The sequence below is a fragment of the Triturus cristatus genome, chromosome 1_2 (assembly GCF_964204655.1).
Source record: "Triturus cristatus chromosome 1_2, aTriCri1.1, whole genome shotgun sequence".
Classification (NCBI taxonomy): domain Eukaryota; kingdom Metazoa; phylum Chordata; class Amphibia; order Caudata; family Salamandridae; genus Triturus; species Triturus cristatus.
The window spans coordinates 578,471,868-578,484,480 of record NC_140580.1 but is presented as its reverse complement, the minus strand read 5'-3'; the positions used below and the strand labels follow the sequence as shown (position 1 = coordinate 578,484,480).

Here is a 12,613-nt window from a genome sequence, read left to right as displayed (position 1 = left end):
AGGCACCTTGGCAAACCACTGCTAAGACCCACACCAACAGGTGATCTATTATCGAGGTAGTCAATATTTAGTGGCAGAGGCCCCCTTGCCAGAGCCACCTTTGCTCCTGCCTCTGGTGTTATTGCCCCTGTAGGCACCCCTGCTGTAGCACCGTGGTGTGTACTGTTGGTAGGCCAGCTGCTGCCGTCTGATAGGAAGAGGTAGCCTCAGGAGAGGTGGCTTTGGAACTGGCCACATATTTGTGCCTCCAAAAGGAGCCTCTAGGGGTGGACGTTTGGAGGGTACCCACGACCTTGGCAGTGTCAGTCTTTAATTTTCTTTAGCATTTGATCAACCTGGGACTCCAAAGATGCCCCCCATTAAAGGGCAGGTTGAGCACATGCCACTGAACTTCGGGCTTAAAGTCCAAAATGCAGAACCAGGCATGGTGCCAGATCAAGACACTGGTATTGACACTGAGCAGCGGTCTCTGAAGCATCCAGGGTGCACCTGATGGTGGCATTTGAAATGTTTCTACTCTCTGCCACCAACTCTTAACCTTCCGCACCTTAACCTCGTCAGGCAGGACTCATGTCATCCCAGTGTGTTCTGTCGTACTGGGAATGTAGGTCAATGGATTTGGTGATTCTTCAATGGATGGAAGCTCTGACCACCACCCTTTTCCCTGTGGCATCAGGTTTTTAAAAAAACTTTCAGGTGGTGGAACGTGAGAGCTAGCTTGCTTGGGCACAATGTGGACCACCAGAGAATCTGGAACAGCCAGAGTTCTGATGCATAGGGGTCATTGGGGAAGGTTAATATTTCTTATCTACCCTAGGTGTGCCAACCCTGGCCTGGACTCATTCTTTGCGTCTACAGTAGGCTTCAGCATCCCCTTGAGTATGGGCAGAAATGGCACTGCCAGCACCAATTTAAAATCAGGTTTCCACAAGGAAATGGTTGTCCTCAGAACTTGCATATCTACGTTGTAGAAAGCTGTCGTCTTCTGGATTACTTCATATGCGATTGTGTTCTCTGGAGGTAACAACCTAGCTGGATAATGAACCAGGTCTGGATACACCAGCAAACCAACATCATAGTCATCCTCCAGGTTATCAGTGTGCACTGGGTCAAATGGGGTCATCTAGGTGAGGGGGGGGCGGCCCTGTACATATGGGGAGTGGAATCCTATAGTTAATATGTCAGTATGGGTTGGTGAAAGGAGTAGGACAACACTGAATTGGCATAGTGCTGTGTCCTTGCTATTCTTTGGTTTTGCCACCAGAGGAAGGTTCCAAGGCATGTTTCTCCTTAAAAAGGTAGGTTTTTGCTTACAGGGCAAAGTATCTTCTGGCAGTCTCATGGAGTTCTTGCTGATGTACAGATGAATAAAGACGTTTTTTTCTTGCATCCAATTACTCCTGAAGCCGCTGGAGTAAAGGTTTTTGAGAATCGTCAGCGATGTGCACCAAGGAAGCCTTCGATACGGATTGCTTGGATGCAGAGCCTGGTCTCTGATCTAATGCAAGTAGACTGGGGGTGAATGTTTGATTTGCTATGCTTTCTGTCCATCTGTTTTTTTTGCTTTCCCACCCTAAGTGCGTCTGGTATGCCCAGATGTGTGACCCGGGCTTATTGTGCCACTGGATTCAAGCTAGCCTAGCTGATGAGTGGTGATGCCCCGAAACTGGTTCAGGGAGGACCTGGCTTGGCAGTTTGGGCTGCACTGTTCCCATGAGGCACAGGGTCAAGACTGATTTGCATATGGCTGGGTCTAAACTGGGGTGGCATGGTGAGCAAAACAATTGATTTAACCCAGATCTCTCGACTGGGGATGAACGTTTGAATTGCTCTGCATTCCGTCCATCATCTGCGTGTCTTTTGGTCTCCGAATAAATGGCGTCTTCCAGGGCTGCGAGATTTTTGGTAGACTTCACCAGGTGCAGAGAGCAGTAAGGCCCCAGAGGGCTGTGTCTTTGTCAAATGGATGGATGTTGACCCCATTAAGGGCAGTGCTCTGTCTCGACTCTAGGACTTTTGAAAAGCCTGCTGTGTGAGCTTTAGCCATATTCGAGCTTTGAACACAAAGGCATTCTTTGAAGTACCGAAGGCGTAGAGTTGCCTTAGGGGTCAGAGTCTGAGAAGATGGCCTCCGAACTAGCGTTGGTGGAGCAGAAGCCCCAAGGTCCCAGTCGGATTGCCTTCCTGAACAGTGGGAAAGGGCTGTTCCTTGAAGATGTCAGGGCTGGTCTACAGATGCCTGCCTCATTATCTTGTGGTGCCCCCACAATCCCTCCTGACGAAATCGAAGAGTCTTCCTCGAACAGAAGGTCACGCAGGCTTCACATCCAGTGTTTCTCGGAGACCAACAAAGGTTGCACACCTGGTAGTGGTTTGTCAAGGGGAACTTTATGTGGCACAGAGGACATTTCTAAAACGGCGTTTGTTCCATCACCTATGTACATTACCTACTGAAAAAGATGTTAAGCATCGAGAAGGGGCACAAGGCCTTGCAGAGTCAACTGGGTCAGTCTCCTGAAGATCATTGTTGGAAACAAAGCCATCAGTTATTTTCCAGATATCAGAGTTAATATACCGGCTGGTCCCAAATGTAAACAAGGAAACATGTGGAGTCACTATATACCTCGTGACTTGAAAGAGGTCCGTCAAAAAAACCAATTTGCAAGTGTCCGTGTACTCAGAGTATATGTATCTATAGCAACACACGCTACAAATATATTATACATAGACACACACACACACACACACACACACACACACACACACACACACACACACATCAAGGAAGCCAAGCAGTAGTAAGGCATGAGATGGATCCAGACATTATAATACCTATCCTGACTGTCAACTTAGTTTACCACAAACCCTTTTCCCCGCAGGGAATTACAACGCAGTCGTTACAACGACCACGTTAAAACACATACCATTACTCCACAAGTCAGAACAACGACTTGCGGAGGGGGCAGAATTTGTTGGATTTAAAATTCAACACCTTCCCTACTGTTGCACATACTGGAGTTGGAATAGTAAATTATACTATTCGAACATCCAGCGTCCCCCTTCAAGCAAGTCGTTGTTACGACTTGCGGGGTAATGGTATGTGTTGTTACCATGCGGTCGTTGTAACAACTGCGCTGTAATACCTTGTGGGGAAAAAAAGCATGCAGAAAAAAAGGCATATTCATCCTGACAGGCACTCAAGGAAGGATAACCACCTGCAACTGTGTGGGAACTTAGCCCACTGACACAAGTGCTGTCATTTTCTTAAATGTTACCATACTTTACAATAACAGGAAATTGTTATCCCGTATGATTTCACCTCAGTTTGGCCTCACAAAGTCTCCAATTTTTCTAGTTTTCACCCATGGAATACGTTTATTACAGAACACCAAAACTATGTCTTATCAATGGTATTCGGTCTTCATCGAATACAAGTTTAAAAAATAAGTGAAAAATCTTTGTTCCCGAGTGGGCCACACATGCAACATCATGCAACATGTAGCTTGAAAGCCGAAGCAGAAATCTGGTTCTAGTAAAAAAAAAAAATCCATAATACAGAGAATGTGCTAGCATTGCATACTTGCACTCTCTCAGTTACAGAGTTATTACTGCTCAAACGAACAATTGTGTGCTCACCTTTGATCGGACCACCACGGAACAACTGGCCCCATTTTAGAAAATGCTAATTAAATCCAGAATATAATGAAAACGTATTTTTCTACATATTAAATTTTTTTGTTAAAATCAGTACACTGTCCAAACTCAAAAGCTTTCAAGAATTACTGTACAGGAATCATGGCCCGCTGTACAGTAATACATGAAAATCATTTTCTTTTAGCCAAGGACACATAAGAAACGGAGGGACATAACTTCTATACCAGTGCTGCACAGAGCCAAGCCACATGGTAGAACACTAAATAATGCTGTTATCTTGGCAGTCAAGGGTATATAGGCGGCAGCGGAAAGGGTCAGGCGCAATGCCACCCCTCTTCTCCTCCAACCCAGCCTCCCTTGCAAAACGGAGGGTGGTCTGTGGGCTAGACCCAGATGGCAGATGATAGCATGAACCAGCCTACTGCATTTCGGGAATGTGGATCTACCTCATAATAAGCAAGCATTTTACAGTCAGAGAAAGCGTATCTGGACATGTTTAGGTGGTATACACACAGGGAAGGAACTAGGGGGTTTTCTAACTCAATGTTACTGAAAACTGAAGAACGCCAACAGTTCAGCCACCCTAAACAGTGTATGAAAAGAAAAGGAGGCCCAAGCTCCAGTAGACATGCCTTGCCTACCTCAACCATACGTTTGTCGGACTCCAGCTTGTACAACTGATCTTCTATGTCCTGCTCACGCTCCTCTAGTCGATCCTGCTGCTTAATTAGCATTTTCTGTAAGAAAACAGAAGCAAAAACTATTTGAAGAGAACATTCAATAGAAAAATATCAGTTATCACCAGAATCCCCAACCCTCCACAGGATCAATTAGGTCACGCTTTCCGTTTATAAGCTCAACTCATTGATACCAAGCTCAGGGTATTAGATCAAAGGATCAGACAGGCCTAAGATAGGATTGTTGCATCAGGGAGACGTGGTCACAGGATCTTCCAGAGAGTGTACACCAAGAATCAGGCCTATAACAAATTATGTAGTAACCCTAAATATTCCTTGCTGGAATAGCCCTCTAAATGCAGTGAAGAACAGAGCTGGGTCATTTTTTAAGTCACTGTGTCCTGTCAAAAACAAAGGCTTGACACCTAGACAAAAAGAAATCGGAACGCCAATTTAAGTATGCAAGCAGCTATCAAGTAGGATGAAATGTGTTCAGCCATAAACAGTAGAAACTTTATTACACACATTGCTAAAGCTAAATTAGACGAGACTTGCAACTAGGCAAAACAAAAACAATAATACAGAGGCACATATACAGAGTAGGTTGGTAACACAAGCATACAGGACAACACTAACATGACCTATGAAGAGCAATAATCAAGATAAGGGATAGCTGATGGATCTAACCGGTGGGTTTTGTAACATCCATATCCTTGTTCTACCTGCCATCACACACTTTACCAGATGAAAAAGGGGTGCCATACATAATCTTCATGACCCGACAATACCCTCCCTCTGCCACCATATTTTAGATAAATATTTACGTTTCTAGATATTATCTATCAAAAACAGTCCACGTTCATAGGTCGGTCTTAACAAATGTGCCCTCAAATGCGGCGGCGGTTTTTAAGTTCAATTTCAGGTGAGGCAACAAGATAACACAGATGGCTTAAAACTGAGAAAGCATCATGTGTTCTCTTCCCTCTCAAACCAGATCACAGACGTTCCCAAAAAACAGTGTGTGACAAAGCTAGACAGGCTGTGAGGCAGTTGCCGATTTTGACATGCACGTTTGTGTGCTCACCTTGGAAAACCTAACATTTTAGTCTGTGTTCTGCAGACCCCTGGGAATCCTCAGCGCCTATTTAGGATGTCCACGGACCCATATGACCTCTAACCATTATTTTCCGTCTATAATCAAACATAATGAGCTAAATAAAATTATATAGACCGTTCCTCTCAACAGGATAATAGTTTAATTAAAAAAACAATACTACTTCCTTGACGTCTACAGTTTGCCTCCCTAATGTATTTTCTATATTTATGAATACAATAAATATAGGTTTTGAAAAATTGTAAACATTTAAAAAAGTTGTCAGAAGCGGATTGCTAGTTCAAGACAGAGCAGATGTGAATGTGCACACTATACGCATTGAAACTCGCTCCGACCTAAACAAGCAATCTGTTTGACGCACAAAAACACATTTGAATTGCTAATAATTTTCAAGAAAAATTGTACACATCTGCACATTTAGAAAGCCACTGTTCTAAGTGCTCAGTAACCTCTGCATGTAGAGACTGATAGACTCCAGGGAATCCCATTTGGTGCTATACATGTGCATGCACTTAAAGACTAACATCTACACTATTTGTATTGGAAAGGGGGCATGCCTGCACTTTTCAGCAGAGCGGACGTACTTCTACAGGCAGGGTATCACTTAGCAGGAGGTAAGACACTTAGGCACCTGGTCTTCTACCATTTGATACCAAGTCCCACTATGGTTGCCAGCTTTGACCATGCCAAGTACATCTACTGACCTGTGACCGATCAGAGGCCAGCGTCAAATCAGTTACTGCTTCTGTGTCAGAGTAAACAAAAAAGTGATGGGTGGAATGTTTTAACTAATAACGCCCACTGGTAATTACTCTGGCCAGATACCAGTCTATTGTGTTTTTTGCCCTCAGATTAGGCCCAGCTATTTCCAAATCATCCTGGACCCTGCTCCAATAGGAACAGTCCAGCACGAACTGCCAAGCCATGTCCTCTTGGAAACAGATCACAAACAACCCACCACTGGTTTTGCTCTAGTTGGGGCTCTTCAGTCGGGTGCATCCTGGTTCCAGTGGCACAGTGAGCACAGGACCTACTTCTGGGTATACTCACTAAGAACATCACACGGAAGTAAACTACTTCTGTCTAAACATTTCTGCTGAAATCTCAGCTTTCACAGGATTTGATTTGTGAATTCTACCAGTGTATAGTCGTGATCATATTCATGCATGCAGTTGCAAACAATATAGTCTATACTGGTGTGTGGTTTTTTGGGCATTGTTTTGGTACAAATTGAAGATTTAGCTTGGGGCCCCTGACTTCTATCTGTGATAAAGGGGGTCTTCAGAAGATAAGAACCACTGACTAACACATTCAATGCTATTGACAGCTATGGCGGTAATCTTTTCTTTAACCTTTAAATGCAGAGTCCTATAAATATATAATCCATAGCATTTTTAGGGACTAACTAGCTTGAGTGGCATTTGCAGATTAGTTTGCAACTGGGCATTAGGAGCAGGGTTATGCCTTTATGCTCAGCAGCAGTTATGTACTATGTTCTACTGACGCAGCGTGTGTGGGTTAGAATACGATGACACGGACTGAATCCGACAAACATGTTTACTACTGCTAGGTGTCAACATCTATGTAGATTTGTTTTGTCATCTGCAACAGTCTATAGGTGTCGCACTGGCTTCATGAAGAGGCATCTCAGTCTGGACAACTGTGCTGTTTCAGATAAGGACAAGCACATATTCGGATGGATTGCTTTCGTCATAGGATCTGCACCCACTTTAGCTTTATGGGAGTCTACCGGTGACACGTATGTTTGCGAAAGGCAGTGAGTGGGGTTTTGAGTAGGCTAGACGTTAACTTCCCACTGCTGGCCAGATCGTGGTCTGTGGGTGTCGTGTGTGTTGATACTCTGAATCAAGGTGTGAAGGTGAGCGACAGCTTAAGTCACCTCTGGATTTCCGTACATGTGCAAAGTCACTGCCTGTTCACAACAGCAGGACACTAGCAAAAGCGAGGCAAATTTGTTGCATATTTATGCTCTTACTACTTCTGTGTCGCCATGACAATTATGTTTGAGTTTAACTGGATCAGAACTGAAATCTGCCATGCTATTATAGCAGGTTTACTTTTTACATCATGAGTATTTCAGTGCAGCTCACTGCACGTTCTAAATGCTTTTCATCAATATTTAACATGTTCCAACTTTTCAGTAGTAACGGCTTCAACTTGCCCTTCAAATTAGAGCACCCAGGAGAGAGTTAATACCTGTCAAAGCCAAGTATGTGCACAGAAGCAGCATGCCGAGTAGACGTGCATGCAACTGCCTAAGACGCTTTCAATAAAGGGTTTAAAGTGTCCTACAGTACCAGATTCGATTCATGCTCATTCACTGCAAGAACGAATGGTTAAAAAAAATAAAAAAAAGTTTGTTATCGTGACCGGTTTGATAACTTGGCCCGTGTCCTGTTTCTGCTACCATAATTTAGCTCAAAAATCGTGGCGCAGAAGAAGCTTCAGCTGGTGCTCTCGTCTGCCGTAGATCAAATCTTCCACCCACCATGGCTTCCACTCCCGCCGCATTGAGGTCTGCCTTGGAGACCTGGTGGTCATGGGCTGTGTGCTAGGACTTCCACTGAGTGAGTAAAATCGGGCCACCTAGCAATTTAAAGATTAGTAGAAAGTATTTCCTGCTCCAATAAAACCATCTCTGATGAGAACCAAGGCTAAATATTCACATCCAAGGAAATAGCCACCAAAACTTAATTAAACCAGCATTGGCATAGCCAATAGGTCTCACCTTTGGGACCTTATAAGTGTTTAGCCATGCAACAGTTGCATAACTAAATACTTATAAGGTCCCAAAAGCGAAACCTATTTGCTATGCCAAGCTGCCGTGCGGCCGCGAAAGTGATCGCGATCAAAACATCAAAGCGGAATGTGAAAGTAATCGCTGTCAAGCGCGGCGCTCGCGCACATTCACTGTAGCTCTAGGCTGGCCTGGTAGCACTTTTGAAGCCCTCTCAAAAAGTCTCGCCAGACCAGCACATGCGCTGGGTCAGGCGAGACTTAAAAATGAGAGTTCATGCAAACAGTCATTCAGCATTTACTGGGTAGCCGACATCATGCTTCGTGTTCTAGCATTGTCATTTAGTCAGTACCCAGAGGTCTGTCAACACCAATTACAGCTAGCCGAGGCCACCCATGTCCATGTACAAGTGACAATCAATGGGCCGCAAGCAGATGGGCCATCAGCAGACAGAGGAGTTATAAAAAGAGGCGACACTTTGAAGCATTAAAGGCAGAAGCAAGGGTCGAATTGGTCGGGATCAGAGGGGCACGACACGGAAATGCTTTTGATTTATGAAAAACTGTTCCCCTACTTTCTTGGGAAAAGACAACCATCCCAGGACGATTAATTGGGACGGTTTAAATGCTTCAGCTTAAGTGTCATTCAGAGAATCTCCTGTGCTGTGAAACTTAAGACAGGCAGACCGCTAAACAAGCCTTCCTGCCAGGGTGCATGGTTGCCTGAATGAAATCAAATGTGCACAATGAGTTAGTTCTGCAAATGTAAAGGGTAATATGCAAATATAAATGATGCTTGGGAGCCTGTATTGCCTTTAATTGATCGAATCGCTAGAAGCTTTTTGATGAAAAAGATGTAATATTTGAGTGGTACTGCAAAGAGTTAACAACCAAGCTGTGCAGTGCATGTCTTAATTGTAATTATATAGCGCTTACTACCCCCTAATATGGTGTTAAAAGTACAGTTATGTTAAAAAATGCATTATGTACAGTCTGGGCATTACTAAAAAAATCTATATTTTGGAAGCACCATTTTATCTTAAACCTTTTTGTGAATTTCGTAGCAGTCTCTTATTCTTAGATATTCACAGTGCTTTAGATCACAGCCTATGAATTCGTAGCACTAATATACAAGTCATTATTCTACACTGCACCAACCAGGATTTGATTCAGGGACTCTGGCTACATACACACAGACCTCTGTAGTGCATCAACTAATAAAGGTTTCTTAATGTACTATGGTGCATTTCTCATTGAGTAACATCTTTATTTTGCATTTATGCTGTGTGTTATTTTATAAGTAGCTACCCGACAGTGAAAGACCCCAAAAAACGTATAGAATGTTTAGTTTTTTTAGCCACCACCCTTGACCCCCACCCCCATTGCATGCAACATCACATTTCCCATACGGTTTATTAACGCAGTTCGACAGCTGGGAAGACCCCAGTATGTAGTGTAAGCAATTAAGGTCAGGTAAGAAGCACAAATTGCTAGCCTAACTCCCTCCCCCACACCACCACCACGCGTGTGGAATCGAGGTAAGAGGAAGAACACATGGTGCAGTAGAGAATAGTGACCCCCTAAACAAATGAATGTCTATTCATACAGTGCTTTAGCGACCCATTGGAGGAGCCAAGACTAAAGGCTGGGAAATCTATTACAGACAGGATTCACAAACTGAAAAAAGTTGGAAAGAAAATTCAAGTGAAGCTAAGCACCTGTGAAACAGATTGCAGCTGGGATTCACATCATACGACGTTCACACATCTAAGCAGAAAGCCACTGCCCTCAACACCATTCCCATTCTTGCTTGGAACCGGCCGCAGCTATGCAGTTTTGAGACATCTTAAGAACAGAGTGAGGGCAGAGGTTAAACACCGGTTTTATTTAATGTGGATATAAATAGTCCAAAATGGGGACTTTTTTCTTTTTAAATATGCATGCTAAGGTCACTTATTTTTAGTATTGAAAATAGGACACTGCCTTTTGAATAGAAGATTCAGGGGGTGACAGGATGGAACATTGGGTAAAGTGCCGGTGATGGTCCAGGCATCAATTTATTTGGACATCCGTGGAACAAACATCCTATCGCAAATACATGCAACCACTTCACAATTAATCAAAAGTGTTTGGATGTGTTTTAGACTGAAGAGGCCTTCTAAACTAGCACAGTCATTATGTTCGCAAACTGGCCATCTAGCTGTTTGCTGACTGGGAAGGAATTTTACACATTGGGATTTTGGACACCTGAAAATCTTTGATTGAATACGGGTCAGGGAGCCTGAGATGGCAAAATGAGAACACTGTGCTCGATGAGGAATTGATATTTGTGCTACAATCGCCCCACTTTGCAAGAAGGAGGATGTAAGAATGAGGAGCACAGCTGATCGAGCCTTAATAGGCGCTCTTTGAAAGAAATGGTTCGGGCCAAGGTATGCACAGTTGTTCTAGTCCCACCAAAACTCAAGACTAGACGAGGTATACGAAAACAATGAATGCATGGATTCCGAAGAGCAGTAATCTTCGGTGCCATGTGGTGCCTTTGATCAGGTAGAAGAAACTACTGCATAAAACACACCTCAAACAGCCGAGCAGGAAACAGTGTTTATTTAAAAGTGGATTCCTTCAAACAATGGTGTTGTGTGGGGTAAAAAAATATATATATATATATGTTTAGCACATCGACAACTCTTATAAAATGCCACTAATTCACAAAAGGTAAGTGTCACCTGTGGTTTTTTTTTAGATTAACAAAACACATTCCAGCTTCACTTTACAAACTAGGTTTTATGCAGAGAATCGTACTGAATGATTCAATATATTAGCATTCATGAGCCCTCCACGGGCCAGTAAGACGACCTAAGCAGCGATTGAGCAACTTCATAGTCCAGTGTCTTATGTACATTAGTTTTTAAATATGGCAAGTTTAATTCCCTTGAACGCAGGGAGATATGGACTATACAGGCAAACCCACTAGGATTTCACAATTGGAAATAAACTATAATGTATAATATCCACGTACACAAATTAGCAGTTTTGAAAAAAGTCTGCGCTTTATTACAAAAGTGTGTGTGAAATTCAAAGAATTTGACCCCTCCTTTTATTGGCTCAGCGTGGACTACCGAGCCAAATGAGGGGGGTGGAGGAGAATCGGAATAGGCAAGCAGGCGTGGTGTTTACTCGCCTACCTGCTGCTGCGTCTCACCTTCTTACAGGAGGCGCGTGGAGGTAAGAAGAGATTGAAGACAGAAGGGAAGAAGGAACAGAAGAAGATGGAAGGGAAGAAAAAGGAAGATAAAAAAAAAAAAAAGAAAAAGACAGAGTGGGAGAAAGAAAAAACAACAACACTGCTGCTCGGACCACGACACCAAAGAGCAGGTAAAGTTTGTCTCTGCGTGGCAAGATGCAGTTTCTCTTCGCTGCTGCTCCCCCGCCCTCAGCACTCCCACGGGCTGAAAGCGGATGGTGTGGCTGCTGTGGCTTTGCAGGAGTGGTGGGGACATAATGCAGCGGGCGTAGGGGGCAAAGTGTTTTTCTCTCCCCCCCCCCCCCCCCCCAAGAGAGAGGGGGGGGGGGGGGAGGAGAGGGAGGATTAGGGCCAGCCGCTTGTAGGCATGTGGCGGGTCCCTCTGGGGGCAGTGTATTAAAAAAAGAAAAGCAAAATAATTTGGTGCTTAAATGCCCCTAAATTTCACATTTTTAGGTGCTGCAAAATGCGTTCATTTAGGACACAATATCCCAGGAGGTCTGTAGTACAGGTACTCCGCAAGGGACTGGAATACTTGGTCTGAGAGTGGATAGATAGTGGGAGGAACAGGACAGGAGGATACAACTAGCAACTAGTCTGAAGAAAAATTAAGAACCTCCACACAGAAAACGTGCAGATTTTTGTGCACAGCCCATCTCATCATGGATACCATTACGACGACGATAGCACGGGCTCGTTCCGAGCCACTCATGGTAGAGCAGATACAACCACTACTAGTCATTTTGGCATAATTAGAAAGCTAAATTATACGTCAGGTATTAGACTAAACAGTTTGAAATTTTTTGCAAAACAGTATACAATGATTTTACATGTTTGAATATGAAGTACACAAAGTCATGTGTTCTGTTCGAGCATGTGACCTAGTTGAAATGCTAAACGTAATCAAGGTCCTTTCGGCACTTGTTGGCAATTCTAAAGTCTGGATTAAATTATTTTTTCACTACCAGATAATTCGAGTTAAATATTAACGAAGGTACACCAGCCCACAGAGTCAAATACAGAATCCATCAGCAGGGCTAAATACTGGCATAACTTTTCTACACATTAAGATGTTAAAGAAAGTACTTTATAGTTTTCTTTATTAGCATAAAAAAAAAAAATAGAAACAGGGAGTGCCCATTAGACACCATAATACCATTTAAT

The 12,613-nt window shown here is 43.5% G+C and overlaps 1 protein-coding gene across 2 annotated transcripts in view; it reads right to left on the bottom strand.

Moving 5' to 3' along the window:
- TRIM8 (tripartite motif containing 8) overlaps positions 1 to 12,613 on the bottom strand; it is a 94,111-nt gene that overhangs the window by 37,904 nt on the left and 43,594 nt on the right. The window contains exon 2 of one of the 2 annotated variants that reach the window (XM_085606542.1): positions 4,296 to 4,391. In XM_085606542.1, the coding sequence (XP_085462668.1) occupies positions 4,296 to 4,391 (96 nt within the window). Of the gene's footprint in view, positions 1 to 4,286; positions 4,392 to 12,613 lie in introns of both variants that reach the window. The other variant, XM_085606541.1, reaches the window with a different exon arrangement.